Consider the following 21,404-nt stretch of genomic DNA (forward strand, 5'->3'; position numbering starts at 1 on the left):
AACCCTGCCGCTAATGCCGGTTTTCCGCCCCTGCGCACAGGAGTCCGCGCGAGCGTAATTCACCTCCCACTGTTTTCAGCGGGAACGAGGCTAATCCCATTTGGTGATTTACCAGCCCGGGGAAGCAGGCGAGGCGGGCGGAAGAGCTCGGTCCCCGCCCCGTTCGGCAGTGGCTCCGCGGCCGCACGATGTCCGGTGAGTACCGGTGAAGCCCTCGCTGCGCCCGCTCGCCCCCGGCTCCCCGCTGCACCGCACGGCGCTCCGGGCTCGGCGGGCTCCTCGTACGGCTCGCCCCGACGGCGGAGCGCGCTGCCAGCGGCAGGCCGCGCTGCGATTAGCGGCTCCGGATTAGGGTTGGAGCCATCTGGCTGGTGGGAGGAAAGGGCCCGAAGGGTGGGCGCCTGCTGCCTGCCCGCGTGCTGCTCGGCAGGGCTGGGCCCGCCTGGGGCTTCCCGAGGGGCAGGGGCACACAGAAGGGGACTCTGTTGCAAGGTTGTTTCAAAAGTTGTTTTGCGAGGAGTGAGGAAACTGAAGGTATCTAACGGCACGAGCTACGAAGTCCTCTGCCTTGTCCTGCCGACTGCTGTGTTCCTAGTTCAGTATGTTTTTTTCCTCAAAACGGGGTGTTACTCTTTTTATGTCACTCATCTGCGTATCATAATATTGTTGTGTTTGGTTTTTCACGGAGATTGCTTGGTGTCTCCTGTGTAACAGGATTGCAGGGTATTGACGCAGGATGTAACTGTTCCTAACTGGATGATATTTAATAATGTCTGCACAAAATGAGAGAGAAGTCCTCGCTGTCGCCTGTCCCCATGAGTCCTAATCCTGCCTGGTGACATTCAGTGCTGCTTTAGTAATGGGTGGTAGAGAACCTGTGTTTGGATCAGGCAGAACTTCATTAGACCATGAGAAACACTGCATGATGTCAGATGTTGATTTGTATTCTCTGTGGAGGTGTTGGCAGTGCCAGCATAAAACTCATTGTCAGTGTAAATGTTTCCTCTCTTGGACCCAGACCAGGGAAGCATGGGAATTAATACTGCCAGCTCATTTGATTACTATAGGGAGAACTGCCTATTTGCTGAAAATCTGCGTAACAATTTCTGATAGTGGCTTATGTAGCTGTTTTCATCGTTACTTGTTCTGCTACTTGTAACAAAATCCATCCTGACTGCTTCTGTAGTCCTGGGTGCCGCTGGAGCAGAGCGTCCTGTTCCACATGCTTCTAGTGATTAATGCTAAGTCAGAGGTCAGGAAACTTGTGACCAACAAGAACATGACCAGCAGGTCGAGGGAGGTGATTCTCCACCTCTACCTGGCCCTGGTGAGACTGCATCTGCAGTACTGTGCCCAGTTCTGGGCTGCTCAGTTCAAGAAAGACAGGGCACTTCTAGAGAGTCCGGCAGAGGGTTGCAAAGATTATTAGGGGCCTGGAGTTTCTGCATGAGCAATGGGGCTTTTCAGCCTGGAGAAGAGATTGGCTGAAGAGTGTTCCTATCAACACCAATAAGTATAAATACCTGTATCAGTATAAGATCAGAGTCAAATGGATGGGGCCAGGCTTCAGTGGCACGTGCAGTAATAGAACAAGGGGCAGTGGGCACAAACTGGAACATAGGAAGTTTCCCACAAACATGAAGAAAACTTATTTACAGTGAGGGTGACAGAACCCTGGAACAGGCTGCCCAGAGAGCTTGTGGAATCTCCTCTGCAGAGATGTGAGATCTACCTGAACACTTTCCCATACAGCCTACTGTAAGGAATCTGCTTTAGCAGGTGCTTAGACTTGATCTCTCGGAGCCCCTTCCACTCCATATGGTTCTGTGATTCTGTGACTTACTTTGCAGCAGTCTAATGCACCTTCACAAAAAAGGCCTGGCCCAGGCTGTAGTGTGCCTGCCCTACACAGATGGCAGCTGCAACAGAAGGGGAAAGTAAGATGAGAACAGCAGATAGTATCAGCGAGGAATGTGGGAAAACATTGAGCCAGTGTTAGTTTGCCAGGCAGAACACTCGGAACATAATCAGCCTATTGGGGATGTTTAGCTATTTTATGTACCCTTCTTAAGATAGCATCGTGTTATTTAGAGTAGTTTTGTAGGAAAGCTGTAGTATATGAGTCTCTGGCTCCCATTGCAGTTATTGCAGTTGCAGAGTGGGCAACTTCGCAAACTGAAGTTGTTACTCTAGGAGCAACTGCTAGAGCACGTCTAACATTTCTCTATCAGGAGACAGAAATATGTTTACAAAGCTGTGTCAATTGGATTATGAAACTTGGTTTGAAGCTGGTAGGTGTATGTGTTTCATTTAGTGCTTATTACTGAGTCACTCCTACATCTCATTGGTGTTTGATCATTCTCTGTCTCCCTTTTACCCTGACCATCAAAGGGAGCACTGCTCAATCTGCATGCTGGTGTGGATTCCAAGGTTTTTATGCAGCCCTAGAACTGGTTTTCAGGTCTGTTTAAGAATATTGCCTCTGGCAGCTCTGTCTGAAGTACTGCTGTGAGTAAGTAGCGTAAGAAGTTGGTTGGTTGCTGTCGACTAAAAAGCTGTAACACCCAAAATCACCCAGCCTATTGCGGTTCATATAACTTTGGTGATAGATTTTTACAGGCCACTCTGCAGCTTTGATAGCAGCACAGAGAAGATGGGAAAAGTAATTTGCTTGAACGTCTGACCTGTTCTGAGAAACTATTGCAGTGCCAACAGCGATTTCTAAATTTGCATCTCCAGGTTGCTGCGTGGTAATCTAGGCAAGAGAAGTGAGCAGACTGATACATTCATACAACATAGTTATAATGTGCTTCTGATCGTACACAGACTTTTCTTGTAATTCACAGAGTCGCCGTAGGGCTCCACAGCTTGAAAACAATTTGCTTGAAAACATAATGCTGTTCACACTAGGTATTTCCTGTGAGAAAGCCTGGTGTAATCCAGCACAAAGAGCTGAAAGCAAAGCTGCACTTGGCAGTGAAAAAAAACATATATATGCATATGTATAGTCACAATGAATTTTAAATACCCACACCCCTGGCCTTCAAACTTGATAGATCAAATATTGCTGCTTTTGCAACTTGAAATCAGTGGTGAGTCTCTCAGTACATTAAATTTTATGCAACGTTTCCCTTGATTTAATTTAAATGGAGATTTCAGGTGAGGAGTTTGCTTACACAGCTTGGTATGAAAATCTGATCTGTAGTTTTGACTTTTTAGAAATACAATTTTTACAGGGGCAGTTTCGAGGAATATTCTAAACAAGGAAATTCAAGTAACACTTCTGTCCTTTGAAAGCATGGTATGAGATGAAAAGAGACGTAATGATAGAATCTTTTGATTTTAACTGATACTTCTGCATGATTTTAAAACAGCGAGCATATGCTTCTTGTTGCATCAGTAATGTTTTAATGTCGCTTTGTTTCAGTCAGTAGTTTGACTGCCTGTTTAATTAACTTTATAATGGTTTCCTGTATTAAGAGGACCATAGTATGTGTCCTACAGCAGATTCTCAGAAGAGGCGATTGGTTTCTTTTCCTTGGCAAGTATTAGCCAGAGCTCTTAGAAGCTGTCTGCTTCCTTGTAGTTCTGACCACAGCTTTGCTCCAAGAAGGACTGAGCAGGAAAGCATGCGTAACTTGCCATGCCAACCTGCTGAACTGTTCCTTGAGTAGCTTGTGTAGTTCTGGATGGGCTATTTATGCAAATATTTGGCTTCTGTAGCGAAAAGAATTTGCAGAGGCAATAAGGAGTTTGTGCTCGGTTTTATGGTTGTTATTTAAAATAGTGTCTGAAGATTTAAACACCTACTGGTTTCACAGTTTGCTTTCTGTACTAGCCTACCCCCCGCCTTCCTCTCAGTAGTTGTTTTATTACCTTTTTATTTTATTTATTTATTTTTGGCTGGAGATGCTTGTTGCCCAACACAAAAGCATCTTTCTTTGCTGAGTCTCGGTGCCTTTTGAGAATAATTTTATTGCTCGGGTGACCTTTGGGTTTTATGTATTTGTGTATGTGTGTGGCTTTTCCCCCTTCTTTGGGGGGTGTGTGGGAGCAGTATTTATTTTTAATGCATGCTTGTATTTGTTTAATCTCTTGGAAAACTGCAGTAGGAACAGCTAATGTGAACAACTGTCCTTACAAACCACTCCCTGTGAGCACCTCCTGTTCATTTTCTGAACTTCCACAACTTGCTCGAGCTGTTGTGCTAACGGGAGATGCAGATGTTTCCACAGCGAAGGCTCCTTTTTACTTTACTTGCATCTTCTCAGAATTGTGATTAAAACGGTTATTGGAATTTGTTTAGCTGAAAGATCTGCAAACTTTTTTATGTTTTGATGAATGGTTGAGTGTTCAGACAAAGAGAATGGTCAGCTGGATGAGGGAGCTGATCCTCCCTCTCTACTCTGCCACAGCTGGAGTTCTGTGTCCAGTTCTGAGCTCCTTGGTTCAAGAATGACAGGAACTTGAGAGTCTGGCAGAGCGCTATAAAGATAATTAGGGGCCTGGGGCATCTCCCTTATGAGGAAAGGCTGAGAGACCTGGGGCTGTTCAGTCTGGAGAACAGAAGGCTGAGGGATGATCTTATGAATGCTTATAAATATCTAAAGTGCAGGAGGCAAATGGATGGGACCAGGCTCTTTTCAGCAGTGCCCAGCAACAGAACAACAGGCAATTAACACAAACTGGAACGTAGGAATTTCTGTGTGAACATAAGGAAGACCTTTACTGCGAGGGTGACAGAGCAGTGGAACAGGCTGCCTGAGAGGCTGTGGAGTCTTTCTCTGGAGGTATTCAAGACCCACCTGGACGCTTTCCTCTGCAACCTGCTATTCATAACCTGCTTACCTAGGAGTTGGACTAGATAATCTCCAGAGGTCTCTTCAGACCCCTATGATTCTGTGTTACTGAGATTGTCCCGAGTCACAGGGACATGTGGTAGTATAAAACTGTAGTACCGAGTTCAGGGTCTGGCTGGAGATGAGTGAGTGGCAGAAAAGAAGCAGAGGGAGAGGTCAGCATGCCAGCAGGTCTGTGTTTCCTTCTGGATATGGATGATATGGAAAATGGAAATGCTTAATATCCAAGGGTTTATCACAGGCACCAAGCATACTTCATTGCATACCTTAATGTTATGCTATATTATGTTAGAGGTTTCAACTCGCTCATTTTGGCAGCCTGTTTCTGAGGCAGTCATGAGGTCATTCATTGGGCTCTCTGCCACTGGTTCTGTGAGATTCTTTCACAGCGTCTCTCACAGAGCCTGGAAACTGAGTGACATGGTGTTTTGGTGTTGTTATATAATAATGAATTTAGTATCACTGTGTGTCCCTTGAAGTGGTGGTGGTTTTCTAAAAGTAGCTCAACACAAACACGGAAGCTCTGTTGAGCTCACTGGAATTCCCCTCATCCTGTGTGACCCCATTGCTTAGTTCTGGTTAATTTTGCAGCTGAGCTATTCCTTCATCTCTGAGAGATGCCGTTCACCTCACAATGTTTGAGTTGTGAGTTGAGTAGCTCACCCCAGAAATACAGTAAGGGTTGCTCTGTTGGAGGACAGAACTGAAGAGCAGAAGGTAGTGGTACTGCCAGATGCCTGGTATCCCTACAGAACACACTGTATCTGATGTCGTGCTACAGTGTAGTTTTCCTTCTTTATTTAGAGTGACTCTTTTCTTCCAAATGTTTACTGATTCTGAAGAACTTTTTTTAAGTTACTTAAGCTAAGGATCCTTAGCTTTTGGTAAGGGATGCCAACCCTAACATCACTTTCTCCATGCATGTTGGTAGATACCAGTTGTTCAGCCAGGTACTCCATTACAAATTGGATAAAGCAAAAATGTTCCTAAATGTTTATTCAGTGAGGTCATGGAAAGAAGGGTATTTCTGCTTACTACTTTACATCCTGTGTTTTTTTCCCTTAGCTTTTGGCACTGTATAAACAGAAAGGAAAAAATAATCAGTTGTGTTACATATTATGTGAAATAAATGTACAGTCTAAATACGTATAGATCAGCTCTTTCAAATTGCCAGTAAGTTTAGGCAGATGTGACTTAGGGAGTTACTTGTTTAAAGCTACTCTGAAAACTTCATGATATTATGCGAATGACACAAAATAATAACATCCAGAGGCATAGATTCTGCAATCATATTTACTGGATTTTTCTATTCAGTTTTGTCCTTTGGGGGAGTTTGGAAAAGAGAGGCTTATCGCAGGAGCTGCAGGTTGTTATAAGCTGTAGCCTAATGGCTAGCTGGAGGAGGGAGATTGTAGGAACCTGCCAAAAGAGCTTACATTAAATCTGTAAAGTGACTCTTCTAAATTTTTATTCACAGTAACGGATCAGGCCTTTGTGACTCTTGCTACTGATGATGTGTATTGCCAAGGAGCTCTGGTTCTTGGACAGTCATTGAGGAACCATACAACATCTAGAAAACTAGCAGTACTGATCACACCAGAGGTCTCCAGTGGAATGAGGTAAGAATTTGTGTGCTTTTGAAGGCTCACAATGTGGGAAAATAAACAATAACATAAAAGATTTAAATGGGTTTCCTTAGGATTTCACAGCATTATGAGTAGAAATTCCCAAATGGCTAATGGTTTCTGAGGGGAGTCCCATATCACATCCAGGGTAAGGCTGTGTGCCTAATAAGTGTTTACTTGCAAAAGTAGAGCTTGTGGATGGAAGCTGATACTTGAGCCCATAATTGGGAACACCAACTGAAAATTTATAAAAAACTAGAGTTTTACTGTCTTGCTTTCTTTTTTTCTTTTTCCTTCTCTAATTGCTTCTCATTTAGAAAGAGCAAGATATCTACCAGCCACGACATTAGAACTCTCCAAGACATCAGTGGCTCAACTTCAGATGTCTTCCGCATGATGATGAGACATACCCTTCTCCCTCTTTTTAAAAATCATTGTAATTCTACAAGCATGGCAGAATTGTGTGTACAGAAATCTCAATTAAATCAGTTGAACTTTAGCCCTGATATTTGGAGAACTGAGCTTTTTTAATTAAAAAGAAGATGACATACCATAATTGCTTGTGTTCTTAGTTCTGCTGTGGATTAGGAAGTGTGCAAGCTCCCAGCTTCTATATGCTGTGCAAAATTGTTAACAAGACATCTGTCTCAAGAAACATATTTTCCTTTCTTTTTTTTTTTTTTTTTTAAAATTATAGGTTTTTTAAAAATGTTGTAGTTTTCCTAAGAGAGGTCTTTTTTTTTTTTTTTTTTTTTTTTTTTTTCCCCTTTTTCTTTTTTTTGGGGGGGAAAAAAATTTTTTTTTTTTTTTTTTTTTTAGGCAAGGTTAGCACTTGAAAACGTTTGTCTCTGAACTAACCTTCTGTATCTATATTTAATACTTTCACAGTTAACTTCTGCCCCTCATATATCAGTCAAGCAAAATGTAGTGACTTTGAAATCTAGATAATAAGCACAGGCTTTTCTTCTTCTGTGCTTGAGTGACAGCTAGGAGTTTGTAGTTGATAGTGTAATATAAATAAACTGTGTTTAAAAGCTTTTCCTTCTTGTACCTTGTGGGAATATTATCTCCTTTGATATCCTCTATTAAATTTGTGTGGAAGAGATGCTCACTACTACAAATAATCTCAAATTAGACTTCAAGAGACTGGAGCACCTCCCCTGTGAAGACAGGCTGAGGGAGCTGGGCTTGTTCAGCCTGGAGAATAGAAGGTTGTGGGGTGACCTCATTGCAGCATTTCAATACCTAAAGGGAGCCTACAAACAGGAGGGGAATCAACTCTTTCAAAGGGTAGATAACAGCAGGACAAGGGGAAATGGTTTTAAGTTGAGGGAGGGAAGATTTAGGTTGGGTGTCAGGGGGAAGTTCTTTACAGAGAGAGTGGTGAGGTGCTGGAACAGGCTGCCCAGAGAGGTTGTGGATGCCCTGTCCCTGGAGGTGTTTAAGGCCAGGTTGGATGGGGCCCTGGGCAGCCTGGTCTAGTATTAAATGGGGACGTTTGTGGCCCTGCATGTGGCAGGGGGGTTGGAGATTCATGATCCTTGAGGTCCCTTCCAACCCTGGCCATTCTGTGATTCTAAGAAGACTTCTTTTCTCTGTGCAAGTATGTGCCGTCTGTTTTAAAGGCTGTTTTTGCTCTGGCACAACAGGTGCAAAGAGACAGTACCTGCCACGTCCTGTACGATGTAGAGATGGTACGGTATGTATGGTATGGTGCTGTCACAATTGTGAAGAAATGAAAGCTCCTTTAATTTCTGTCAGTGTTTCTATAGGAGACTAAGTAATTAAGGTGTGGGTTGATTTCTCCTCTGTACAGTACCTTTAGGTTTTGAGATGGGTTGGCCCCTTACTGAAAGAAGCAGTGGCTTACAGCCCGGTGTTATTCTAAGCATCAGTCTAACCTTTGTTACTGTCACAATAAAAGCTGTGTCAGTGTTTTTATGAAAAAGGTGGTGAACCTCAATAAGTTCCCTTCTTTCTCTCCACTGTTTGCTCTGGTAGGTCTGTCCTGCGCAGCGTGTTTGATGAAGTCACTGAGGTGGATGCACTTGACAGTGCTGACTCGGTCCGTTTGGCTCTGTTGCAGAGGCCAGAACTGGGTGTAACCTTCACTAAACTTCACTGCTGGACTCTTACTCATTATAGCAAATGTGTCTTCATGGATGCAGATACCTTGGTGAGTAGAGCTCCCGGGAGCTGTGGTGTGGTTTGCGTCTGTCTTAGACGTGCTCTGAGTGTGTGCTTCCTCATCCGGCAGCCCAGTGGCCTAGCAAGTGACTGTATTTGCTGGGGGTCATAAGGCTGCAGAGGCTCCAGCTGGATATTTTGACTGACAGCTTGGCTGCCTGCAGAGAAGTGGATCCTGTTTCGAGAGTAGCTTCCAGACTGTCCTCGAAAGATATCATGAACACATTGTATGCAAATTGGCTTCTGACAGATGTTTAAAATAGTTCTCTGTCAAATTCTGCTTGGAATTACTCTGGTCAGGAAGGCTGGCAAGTTATAAAAAGGAGAGGAAGACAAAACATTATCTGATGTATGGAGATTAAAAAAAAAACAAGCTGTAATTTTGACAAGGACAGTCATGTCAACCTTCCTCTGCAGCAGTTAAGAGTTTCATTCTGAGAGAGTGGGATGCATTTTGATTTAATAGGATTATATTTGTATTAGAAACCAAATCATTCCTCTCAGAGAGCAAGGGGAAGAGTTTATGATTTAAAATTGAAAAAGGCAAGTATTTGGTTGTGGTGTTTGTTTGTTTGTTTGTCCTGTTTTTTTTTGTTTTCTTTAAGTCAATGAGATGATCTTTCTCCTAAGAAAATTTACCCTCCTATTTTTTAGCGTCTCCATTTACAGTCATTATGAGTGGGGTACAGACTTCTAGTGGCTGCACAGTCATCTTTCCACTGATTTTATAAGTGATCTGGCTCAATCTGATTGATTTTTCCTGTTTCGTTGTGAAGCTCTAAAACCAACCCAAAGCAAGACTCTGAGCTTAACTTACTTTAGAAAAACAGTAACAAGAGACAGTTGTTCTGTTTTAGTCTTTAGCCAGTCTGCTGCTAAATCGAATTACTTGGATTCTTGGCTTTGTTGTGGATACTGAGAATAATGGACTTTGAGAAAGTGAGCTTAGAAATAAGGAAACTTTCACGATAGGATATTTAAAGGAACCTTTTGACCTTTTGAAAGATCTCTGACACTCATGAAATAATTTCATGGGATTTGCACTTCTGTCAGAGAAGTCAAGGAGAACCACAGTTAAAGTTACTTAATTACATTAAAAAAAGTTTTGAACCTTGGCATGTTTGCCTGCTTTCATGTTCTGCAAGCTATGCGCTTGGTCAAACTAAGAATTGAATTTGGTAGTAATGATGTAGCTACTCATGTTCCAGAAAAACACCTTTTGTAACAATTCACCTTTTCTCCTACATTCTCCAAGGTGCTTTGCAATGTTGATGAATTGTTTGATCGAGAAGAATTTTCAGCAGCTCCTGATTCTGGCTGGCCTGACTGCTTTAATAGTGGTGTATTTGTCTTCCGACCTTCTTTAAAAACTTACAACTTGCTGCTCCAGTTTGCTGCTGAACATGGCAGCTTTGATGGTAAGAGATGAAATGCAAGAAACTAGATTCAGTTTCTTTGAGCCATTTTCTCCATAACTTCCATGCAGTCTGACAGAACAGAGGAAGGCAGGAGTTCTCTGGGCTTTAAGTAATTGAGCCCCTACAAAAATTTATTGTGCAGATCTTTTCGTCTTACACAGTATTTAAGACTCACTGAATTATTGCAGGCTGCACTTCCCAGAAAAGTACAACGAAGAGAGTCTGAGTCTTGCTCAGTAAGTTTTAATTTTGCTGTCTTTTAGGATAAAGAAATACAGCTGATCTGCTCTGAGGGAGACAAAAATCCCTTCTTACTTCTTTCTTCATAAGTTATAGTAGGACTCCACTTAAATTGAAATTGCATTGAAGTGGATCAGGTATTACTTGCACCTGCTCATCCGGCCATACTGTCAAGTCCAAGTTGCACTCCCATGAATGCCCCAGTATAATTTGCATCCTTGCACATGACATTTTGACATAAATTCAAATATAATTATACATTATGGTAATACTATTTTATATATTCTGTAGGGGGTGATCAAGGCTTGTTGAATAGCTTCTTCAGCAACTGGGCAACAGCAGATATTGGCAAACACTTACCATTCATCTACAACTTAAGCAGTAGTGCAGTATACACCTACGTTCCTGCTTTCCATCAGTAAGTAGTGACGCTTTTGACTGATTGTAAATCTTTGTAGCTTGCTAATAATAAATCATCTACTATAAAAGAGAGAGAGTGAATAATTATGGCATATTCCATTGATCTGAATCTCAGTAGTAGAAAATAGTATATTGTATAAAAATCACGGGTTTAAAAACTTAAAAACAATATGAAAATTTATTGCATCTGGACAGATAGAAAGTCCCAAAGTGAGCTACTATGTCTCATATTCTGCTTCAGAGAAACTTTTCTCTAATTTGAAGGAATGAAGATTACTTTAACATCAGGTTCTAACAGCTTTACTTGGAAAGTTTTTTCGGCCCCCCCCCCCCCCTTTTTTTTTTTTCCTTCCCACTCAGTTCTGTGGGAAATTGTTGGGGTTTTTCACTCTGTTTATTCAGAGAACCTTTTATTATGTTCTTCCTTGGAACAAAATTTGTGCTGGTAATTATATTACATCAGTTAGTTTGGTTAGAGAAACTTTTCTGGCAAAAAGTGAGTGGTTTTTGAGATTTAGTGTGTGCCATGAATTACTTTTACAGTTGCACAAAACATGCAGTGGGGGGTGAGCTGAGGGGGATGTACTTTTTAGTCATTTTCAAAATGGCATCAGTACTAACCAATTCTGTTGATTTGGTGTTTGAAGTGGTTTTCATTCAGTTGTGAGCAAAGCGTGCGAGAAGACTGGAATCAGGACAACATGAGCCTTTCAGTTTCCTTCAGGAACTTTTCCACTAGAATTGGTAGCTAGAAGTAATGGCAATGTTAGCCTTTTCTTTTACTGCGTACCACATGAGATACTATATTTTAGATTAAATGTATTTTTGTTGCAAAGTACTCTCACCACACCAGTGAGAGTAAGCGTATTACTTTAGCTAAAAAATCATCTTTAATGTGTGGTTTTGTATGTTTAATTCCTACAGTTTTGGTAGAGATACCAAAGTTGTTCACTTCTTGGGAGCAACAAAGCCCTGGAACTACAAATACAACCTTCAAACAAAGAGAGTTATGCAAGATGGCACCACCTCTGGATCTTTCCATCAGCTGTCATTTCTTGCCCTCTGGTGGAACATATACAGTGCCAGTATATTGCCGTTGTTAGAAAAGTTTCAGAAGATGGAAGAATCAGAATCTGAGGAATGGAAGGTAACTATCAAGAAGTTTGTGGGCATATACTGGAATCACAGCAAAAGTTCTGAAAATCGTGTTTGCCAGAGGAAATAATTATGTGGGAAAACATGCGTGTCAATTGGTAACAGGTTCCTCTAAAAGCCATCTCTGCTAAACTAACAGTTTAAGAAAGATGTCTGGCACTTGCAGCTTTACTAATTTTTTCCACTCCCTTTCTTAACTGATGAGGAGTTTATATGGAAGTATACATACATACATTCTGCAAATTAAACACAAAATACAGTGCAAGGTAGGCAGAAAAGGTAATCATCTGACTGTGAAACAGACTTCTGACTTTCTGAAGCTAACATGGTTTATACCTCAAACTAGGCCTTGAACTAGAGTAAAACTTACATTTTCAGACCTATGTTATCTTTTACTTTATAAGCATCGTAACAAATTGGATTTGAAAAGTCACTGTTTAATTACATTTAGGGTATTATATGAGTTGCATGTCATCAAGCATTTACTGTACTCTTTACTCTTCTTTTCATCAAAGGAAGTGCAACAATGTATGGTTTTCATGAATAGAATAAAAAGCTGTTGACAAACACTTTCTTGGAAACCTACATTATAAACTAGTAAGTAGAAGCAGGATGCAATTCTTAATTTGGTATCAGATGAGACAATTTAGGTCACTTTTATGCATATATAAATATTTTCTTAGTGTTTGTTGAATATTAACTACATTGAACAAATTGCACAGTCCCATAAAATTAGTTGGACAATTACCATCAAAGCTCTGGAAAGGAATTTGGTTTATAAACCTGATGAGAGATTGGAAGGCAGAGGAATGAGTGGGTGGGTTTTGATCTTGTATTTAATGTGCTCCGTTATTTTATTATTTTTTTTAATTGGGCAGTGAATAAATATTTCAGCTAGGGTAGCATGAAGATAGAAATATCTGCTGGATTAACCCCCCTGATGATGGCAGTGTAATCTTCAGTTAATAAATCTAAATTGAAATATGCTCTGAATCTGTGACCACAATTTTTTTTAAAATGTATTAACTTCAAAGTTGAAAACCACACAAGGAAAAGAATCTGTTCTAAGTCAGATAGTGATTTCCTGCAGAATTTTATTTCATTGATGGGTTGCTCTTGTTTTTGCTAGCATACTTTCAGTGGAGTTGAAATCACACTGAAAAAAGTTGATCCTTCTGTGGCCAATTCTCTGCAAATGCCTGTATTTCCAGAGCAGGCATATGAAGCAGATCCTACACCATGTTCCTCTGAGGAACTCGGTTTCAACGCTGTAAGTATGCTGTTTATTCCTATATTAAGTAACAAAGTAAAATGATATACTGAAATAAGTTTTTTTTTTTTTTTTTTTTGTGTTAGAATTTTCTTGCTATCATCAGAAATAGTCTGAGGAACATTTATTTGCTTCAGGTTTTAGTCATGTCTGCTGGTCATATCCAGAGGTTGAGTTTGCACTGAATCTTACCAAGAAGCTCTATATTGAAAATGGGTCGGTACTTAATAAAACATAATAAAAAGAAGTTCCATTAACCAGTTAATCTTTTGAATATTCACAGTCCTGTAAATGAATATATCTAAAGCTAGAATATTCCCCCCCCCCCCCTTTTTTTTTTTCCTTCCTCAGAAGCATTGACTCTGAAAAGTGTTCCCCAGATTTCTCTGATTTGGGCAGCAAGGAATATCTTAGAAGGAAATCCCTAATGATCACTTCACTGGTTCTTGTTCTTTTGTCACTCTTCATGTATTTGGGTATTTCTATTGCAATGATGCTCCTTATTTTGTGCAGGAATTTAATTGGAGATAGCAGAACAATATTTCTGAGCTGTAAGTTGTTTGTATGATGAGCCACGACATAGCAAGGTAAAACTGAGAGGAAAAAAAAAATAAAAATCAGTGGCATAACGTCATCTGCTGCTTTGATTTGTGGGCCATTCTCTAGAAAGATAAATGTTTTATTATATTCAGCGTTTCTGCACTTCAGATTGTAGTTACTCCATAGAACTGTATGCTCTGCTACCTTCTTTTCCAGCCTGAGTGAAAAGAGGCTGAAGGAAAACTATAAACATTCCAGCCTTACAGTTCAAATATCATTTGCTAATAATTTTAATCTTGTGTGCCTGATGCATCTGTCTGTTGGAAGTACTCAAGTCAAATAAGGAAACGTTTTTAAGATGCTACTTGGGGTAAAAAAAAAAATACATGTTCATTTAAAATACTCTCATGCACATTTAAACATACTGCACTGTAATTAAAAAAGTAAAGCAGGATTGGTTTATCAGAAGATTGTATTAATTTGAAATGAATAGAAAGATTCTGTTCTGAGGAACACCATCATCTGACTGTTGCATAGCTTCAGTAGTCTTGTGTAGACTGTTTTGCTTTTGACTGAAAAGACTTCAGAATGGGGGCTGTCTACTTGTTTATTTTGACATCTAGCAAAGGCAAATATTTGGGGTGGTATTTTTTGGGCAGCCCATTTTGATTTTGTTACAGAGCACAACGTACTGTTCTTGTTCTATACTTACAAAGCTCAAGTTACAGAGCAATCTAGAATCCTGAATCCTTTGGCCTTGTGAATGGTAGGCATCTACTGTGAGCTAGTTTTCCAAGCTGTTCCTGTAATCCCTGAAGAATGCCAGACAGTCTTGCAACTATTTTAAAGATGAGATGAGCTGCTCTCTGGAGATACTTATCCTAGACTGATTATAGTAGGAGCTTAGATTCAGTGCCATTTTGATAGCTAAAGCTACGTGAGATGAATTTTGTCCTTGGTCACATTGTACTCCTGCCCTCTGCTTTCCCAAATCCCAAGACTGAGGTCATTTTGTCTTGTGTGCTTTCTCATTATAAGGAAACTGGAGAGGGAAAAAGTTTTCCTAATAAAAACTCACTGGTTGTATTCTAGCAACCTGTATATGAAACTCAACAGCATGGTTCCAGCATTCATCTCTCTGAACCTGACAGACCTTCCAAGCAACTTGCTTCTCATCCTACATTTCAGGAAACCTCCGAGCTGGTACATGTAGCTTTCTGGATTACACTTCTATTGCTAATTGCATGCATGTTGCTGTTGCCAGCATCATTCTAGGAAATAGTGACTAACTGATACAGCATACCAATAAATTCTTAAATCTTTGAGCAACATAATTAATTTATTAACCTCTTCTGATACTGGCGTACGTTCCATTCAGCTCATTTTACTTCTAGGTTTTAAATGTATAAAAATGTGTGCTATTAATTTTAGCTGTGCAATAACGTAACAGCAATGTTTAACAAGCAGATTGTTTTGTTTGTTTTATTTTATGGTGTGTGGGTGTTTTTTTGTTTCTTTTTTGGGGGGGGGGGAGATGATGTATTGTGAGTCAGACATGGAGCCTAAGCTGCTTGGCTGTGCTTTGTGATCATGCACTGTGTTTTTTTGGGCAGTATGTCATACTTGGGCAGTATGAAAGCCACTTAATGCCAAACTTGGCATTAATGGGGTCACAGGGTGTCCGGGAACTGAATCTTTTAAGGTGCACAACATATTTTGCCACTGAGGAAAATATGAAGTGCTATGGTGAAAGTCTTAAAAGCTAAGAAACAACTTGACAGGTGAAAGGGTAGCTCTTCTATGGTCAGGGGTGTTTAGGCCCTAGCTAAAATTAATTTATGAAAATGTGATGATTACTGTTCTGTTAATAGCATCCAAGGCTGTTGATAATCCTTGCTACAGGTTGAAAAGAAAAAAAAAAAAAAAAAAAAAGGTATCTTACTGCATTTTTGCAGTTATGTATTTACATACCCTAAGAACTAATAATGTGTATATAGATACATGCACACACATTTGCATATATAGAGTATAAACATGCTCTTCAGAGTGTTTATCCATCTTTCAAGTCATGTACAGACTGGATCCCAAGCAAGGATGGGATTCCCACATAGGAAGGATGTGATTGTCTAAAATCTTAGCATAATGTTTAGAGAGCAAAATACGTTATTTAGTCTTTGAGTACCAGCCTTATGCAAGGCCTGCTCCCCAAATTGGCACAGGCCTTGCATATAATGGACATTGCTGGGCATTTAGGCGGTTTAAGCCTAATAACTGATCAGTTCTGGACATAGTTTTCCTTTTTATTTGGTTGAAATAATTACTAATATGTTATGCATTTGTGCACCTATCTTTGTGCGCTTCATCTTGAACCAGGGTACAGAATTTTGGAGTGTCATTCAACATTTATTAGTTACCATTCTAACAAATAATGTCAGTCTTAGAATTAATTAATTTACTTGAGCTAATGTGGCTCATGTGATAAATAGTACAACCTCACTGGAGTTCAAATAAAATACATGATCAAAAAATACGGGAACTTACGCTCCAATGGAAGTCTGTTGAAGACAATGCTCAATTCTCATTGTATTGTTGCTGAGTGCCAGGCTTTGACTTCAGAGAGGTAAAATAAATACTTCATATGTTCAAAGATGCTAAAGCAATTAGTTAGAAGCATAGAAGAATTGGGAAAATGAGATAGATGGTTTGTTTGTTTTTGTTTTTGCTTTTGCTTGCTTGCTTCTTTTAACTGGCACTTTATAAAGCAGAAATTTTGATTTTTAAGGTTTAATTTCACAGCACTGAAGTGAAAACAATCAAGTGACTGCTTTCCTACTGTTCTTCCCACAGAATGAGATTGCATCTTCTGTTTCAGAGCTCTCTATTCACCTCAAACGTGAAGAACCAAATCCAGAAGATGAACGGAGAAAATGGGAAGAAGGGCGTATGGACTATATGGGAAAAGATGCTTTTGAACATATCAAAAAGAAGTTGGACACATTTTTACTCTAAGATGAAGTGAACTGTAATGACTATCATGTTTCTTCTGTAAATAGAACCTTGAATATTTGGATATCTTCATAGTTCATTTGACACCAAAGCTGATGGAAGACTAACAGAGATAGACTCTTGTTTTGTTGTTTCTTTTTTTTTTTTTTAATGGTTACGTGTGCCTCAACTTTATTGTTCTCTCATAGTGCCTTCTGAGATATAATGAATGATATTTTCTGAGTATGAAACTCTCATATTTATCACTTCTCCCCACTGTTCTGCATAAGTACTGCACAGGAACAGTTGTAAGTGAAGTGTATTGAAAGTTGAGTTTATTTTACATACTCTTACCTCTTAACGAGAGACTGCAAAAACTTCTTAAATTAAAACTTTCTTCTTGAAACCAAGTTAATGATTCCAAGGGCAACCATGGTGTAGACTTCAATGTGAGAGAAAAGTAAGAAGATGAAATTCTGGCCTCATATAAGTCTGTGACAAAACCTTTTCATTTAAGTATAATTAGGTAAAGAGTAAATCAGGACTTCGAGGTCGCTACTGGATACTCTTACTGTTTTATATGGAAACTGCTCAAGTAGCAGTGTGATGAAAAGATGTCTTAAGGTAGTCTTAAGACAGACTGAAAATGCGTACTAACCTTTTATATTGTTGCTATAGGATGCCGTTCGTGCGTGTTTGTTTTTTTTTTTAAATATATGTTAGTTTTTACTTCCGTATTCAGCGTTGCATAGTTAGAGAAAGAAATGCTGACTGACACTATGGTGTAAACTTTTCTGGTGCTTTATACTGTTTACAGTACTCTGACTGCAGTTGACAAAGGCATTCTTCTCATTTAATATGGTTGCTCCAGTTTGAGTGCAACTGACATAGTTAGTCCTTGTTTTAGTAAACAGGCTCTTTGAAGATCTTTTAAACAATAGCTGTGTGTGGGAACTAAAAAATCAGAGTGTAGTTTCAGATAAATCTATTGATGAGACTCCCTTTTATTAAGTGTACTTAGAAGGATTGCTTTATGAATTTTGAGTCTTCAAATATGAGTGGTCTTGGCAGGTTTTTTTTGACAAACAAGAAAGAAACACTTTGAAAGAAAGAAGCTTGATAGACATGCTAATGTGGTAACAGATTTGATACAGTTATGCATAATGCTGCTAAGTCTTCAAATGAGAATTCTGCAGTGCTGATCTAGGATCTGAAGTGTATTCCGGCCTTGATTTGTCACCAATTTTGGTACAGATAATCAAATGAAATAACTTGGGAATTCTGTTCAACAGCCAGTCGTGTAATGTTAAGCATCACAGAATCACAGAATGGCCTGGGTTGAAAAGGACTGCAATGATCACCCAGTTTCAGCCCCCCTGCTATGTGCAGGGTCGCTAAACACCAGACCAGGCTGCCCAGAGCCACATCCAGCCTGGCCTTCAATGCCTCCAGGGGTGGGACATCCACAGCATCCTTGACCTGTTCCAGTGTGTCACCACCCTCTGAGTGAAAAAATTAATCCGAATATCTATTGCTGTAAATGTTAATGAAGAAAAAGGTGGGGTAGGAGAGAGAATTTTTTTCTTTCTCCATCAAAAAAAGGTTGAAAAGAAGAGAAATAACTTGCACAAATTAGGAAAGGAGCAAAAGAGTCAGAAGGTCCCTCGAAGGCAGAATAGTGATCTGAGTTTTTTAGAGTTATATCCCACTGTTAACAACAGTGTCATTACTTTTACTTCTGGGGCTATTTCTGATTTGTCAAATTCTTTATTTCCCATTTATTCTGAGTACTCCTAAGGTGGGAATTGTGGGTCTCTCTCTTTGGTTGGTCTCTTGAAGTTGGTCTTGTAGTCGAAGTTAGGTGTTTAAAGTCACTGAAGTTGAAGAGAAAGATGTCCAGAAGATGATTCATATAAGTTTCTCCATTAATCATAAAAGGACCTATGATAAATTACTTTCTGTTGGCAGGGAACCTTTATATGAAAGTATAAAGGCAGGCACTTTCTGCATTTTGTTTTGAGTGTCCCAGTGCAGCACTACATGGAGATTATACTAGCTGCAGTGTAGTGGCATTTGATTTGTTAATTATTTCTTATTGCAGTAACTTGTGCACTTCTGAGGAAGTCTTCCATTTTCTAAGAATTATTGCTAGTACAATTCAAACAGTTCCTGAAAACTGTATACAACAGTAGGTGACCATGTGAACTCATGTTTCATGCAGCTGTAATTCTGCAATAACTACTAGATCTTACTGCATACATTAATATAGATTATGGGAAAAAATTACTAACGTGAAATCTATAATTGAAAAGTTTTAAAGTAGACATATGACTGTAGTAAAAGGAGCTGTTATGGAACGCATTGGAAAGTGTTAAGATGTAGAATGGTACCGTGTGTGGATTATGCAATGTTTTGCAAAGAAATGTAGCAGAATAATGTCATGGAAATAAAGTAGAAGTGGAAATGGAAAGGTTGTATGAAGTTGTGCTCATCGAATGATGCATGGTTACAGATTATATTGTGCCAGGGCGTGCTATTTGTGACTGACTGGTTACCTTAATGGTTTGGGTTTTTTTTTTCATTTTATTAAATTGCTTGTCAGACATTCGTACCACCAGCTGAGGAGAAATAGGAGATGCAGATTACAATTCTACAGACATATGTAATAGAAGCATTACAATCTTTCTTGAATAAGTACCAAAGTAGTTGAGTTGCAGTTTCCCAGAAAAATATAACTGTGCTTAAAAGCTTTGCCCAAGTTTTTGTGCATTGTCTTCATTCAAGAAATCATTTACAAATAATGTTGTATCTTAGTGGATTCTTGCACTGTAATGCCTCCAGAGAGTGAGAAGGGACAAACTTTTCAGTGTATCCAGAATTTGCATGTGCTGTACTTTGAGCAGCTTCCTTTGATCTTTGTGGACATCATTTTACAACTGTGGGGCCACAAGCAGGTTTGGAGAGCGTTACAGGCAGCACATTACAAACTCTGTGGATCATGGCGAAGTCAAAACATGACTTGGAAATCACGTTCAAACTAAACCTCACCCAAAATTTCTTACACATTAAATTGTGGGTAGCCTCAGGTACTTCTAGGGTAAAGCAATTTAAAAAAAACAAACTTTCTGGCGCTGCCACTGGTTCCTAAAGAAGAATTTGTCCAGGCCCTGATGACCCAAGAAGCAGCTGTAAGGGCTTTGAAAGGCCAAACTCTGATGTGGTATAGTGTGGAAGACTTAAACGGGTTGAGTTAAAATCAAAATATGCTTATTCTCTCTTGTTTTGTCCTGGGCTTAATTATTTACAGAAAGACTTAAAAGGTAGTTTTATTTGCAAAATTATTGAGTGCTCTTTGTATAATAAACAGGAGATAGTGTGGGTGAGCCACAAGGAGAATTCTTGAAAATCTTAGACGAGTGGGTTGATGCACTTTCCAAGCCTACTGGAAAAGGAGGTGGTTATTCTTGTAATGTCCCTGCTTACTTCAAAGTGTCTAGTGAGGACATTTCCACTTGGTTGTTCTTTTGGAAAAGAGGAGATTTCTTTGTCTCTCTGGCTCAGTCAGCTCGCGTGAGTTACGTCTTGTAAGGCTGATATTTGGAGAAAAAAACCCACACACTTATTTATTTCTTTGCAGTGATTTTTTCTGCCCATGAATATGAGACTGGCCTACTAGCAGGTGGCTTTATACATCTGCATGCTCCTGAAAATCTCCACAAGTCTGTCTATTTATTCCTTAATAAATTTTGTTGTTTTGCTGAGCTAAACTGTTCTGATTCATATGATTTTGAAAATAACATGAGATGGGCCTGTTGTCTTAATTTATACCTCTAATGATATTATCATTGCGTGAGAGTATTTAGCACAGTCTATAATAAATGTTTTATATACTTGTTAGCTTTTTTCCCCATAGTTTTAATCACTGTAGAGTTCTGTTTCTGTGATTTCATGATTTTTAAATCGGCCCTGAAATAAGAATTGACTGCTTGGCATTTTAGTTAGCCTATAGAAATAAATGTCAGTTAATATTTGTCATTGAAATACCTTGCTTTTTCAGTGTATGGCTAACAAAGTGCTTCAGTTGAAATTCTGTTCATCCAGAGCTGGCTGGCTGGCTGATAAATAAGTTTTTTTGGTACCAAAATTTAGAAGGGACAACACCTAAGCAGTGTCTTACCTCCTGGTATAAACTTCCCACTCGTAAGAGCTATAGCAAAGGTAATTAAAAAGAAAACAGTTTAATTACAGTGATATATAATACTATGAATACAGCGGGGGGGGGGAGCAGAGTTGCAAGTCTTATCCTTACCTTTGCTTTGGGTGTTATCAGGACTGTCAGAAAACAGGGAAAAGAATGTAATTCCAAGAGAGTCAGATTTTGTTTTGTGGTTATTTTAAAATTTGTATTTATTTTCCCACCCGGGAATGACAGAACATGAACTGCTTGGTGATGTGTTTGTTCCTTTTTATGGGACTATACATGCTTCTGAGCCATGATACATGTAGATGGTTCTCCTTAGATATATATCAGAAACAAGTGATTCTTTCTTTTAGGCTTAAAGACCTATGATTTTTCAAAGCCTACTCATATTATTAAATATATGGAACAAAAGTGATTGCTTGTGGTGGGTGGGTGTCTGTATTTCATAACTTCCTTGAATTGTTCCAGTAGCTTTTGGCTTATAGACACATGGCAGAACAGGTC

At 39.5% G+C, this 21,404-nt stretch overlaps 1 protein-coding gene across 1 annotated transcript; it reads left to right on the plus strand.

The window, feature by feature from the left end:
• Positions 1 to 166: 166 nt before the first annotated feature.
• On the plus strand, positions 167 to 18,083 carry GYG2 (glycogenin 2). The gene is made up of 9 exons (XM_042867480.1): positions 167 to 195; positions 6,337 to 6,478; positions 8,486 to 8,660; positions 9,927 to 10,089; positions 10,621 to 10,747; positions 11,674 to 11,896; positions 13,034 to 13,174; positions 14,807 to 14,917; positions 16,562 to 18,083. The coding sequence occupies exons 1-9, from the start codon at positions 189 to 191 to the stop codon at positions 16,721 to 16,723; spliced, it is 1,251 nt and encodes a 416-aa protein (XP_042723414.1). The 5' UTR covers positions 167 to 188; the 3' UTR covers positions 16,724 to 18,083.
• The last annotated feature ends 3,321 nt before the right edge of the window (positions 18,084 to 21,404 follow it).

Source organism: Lagopus leucura, unplaced genomic scaffold (genome assembly GCF_019238085.1).
Source record: "Lagopus leucura isolate 7727_CA_CO unplaced genomic scaffold, USGS_WTPT01 Super-Scaffold_100001, whole genome shotgun sequence".
Classification (NCBI taxonomy): domain Eukaryota; kingdom Metazoa; phylum Chordata; class Aves; order Galliformes; family Phasianidae; genus Lagopus; species Lagopus leucura.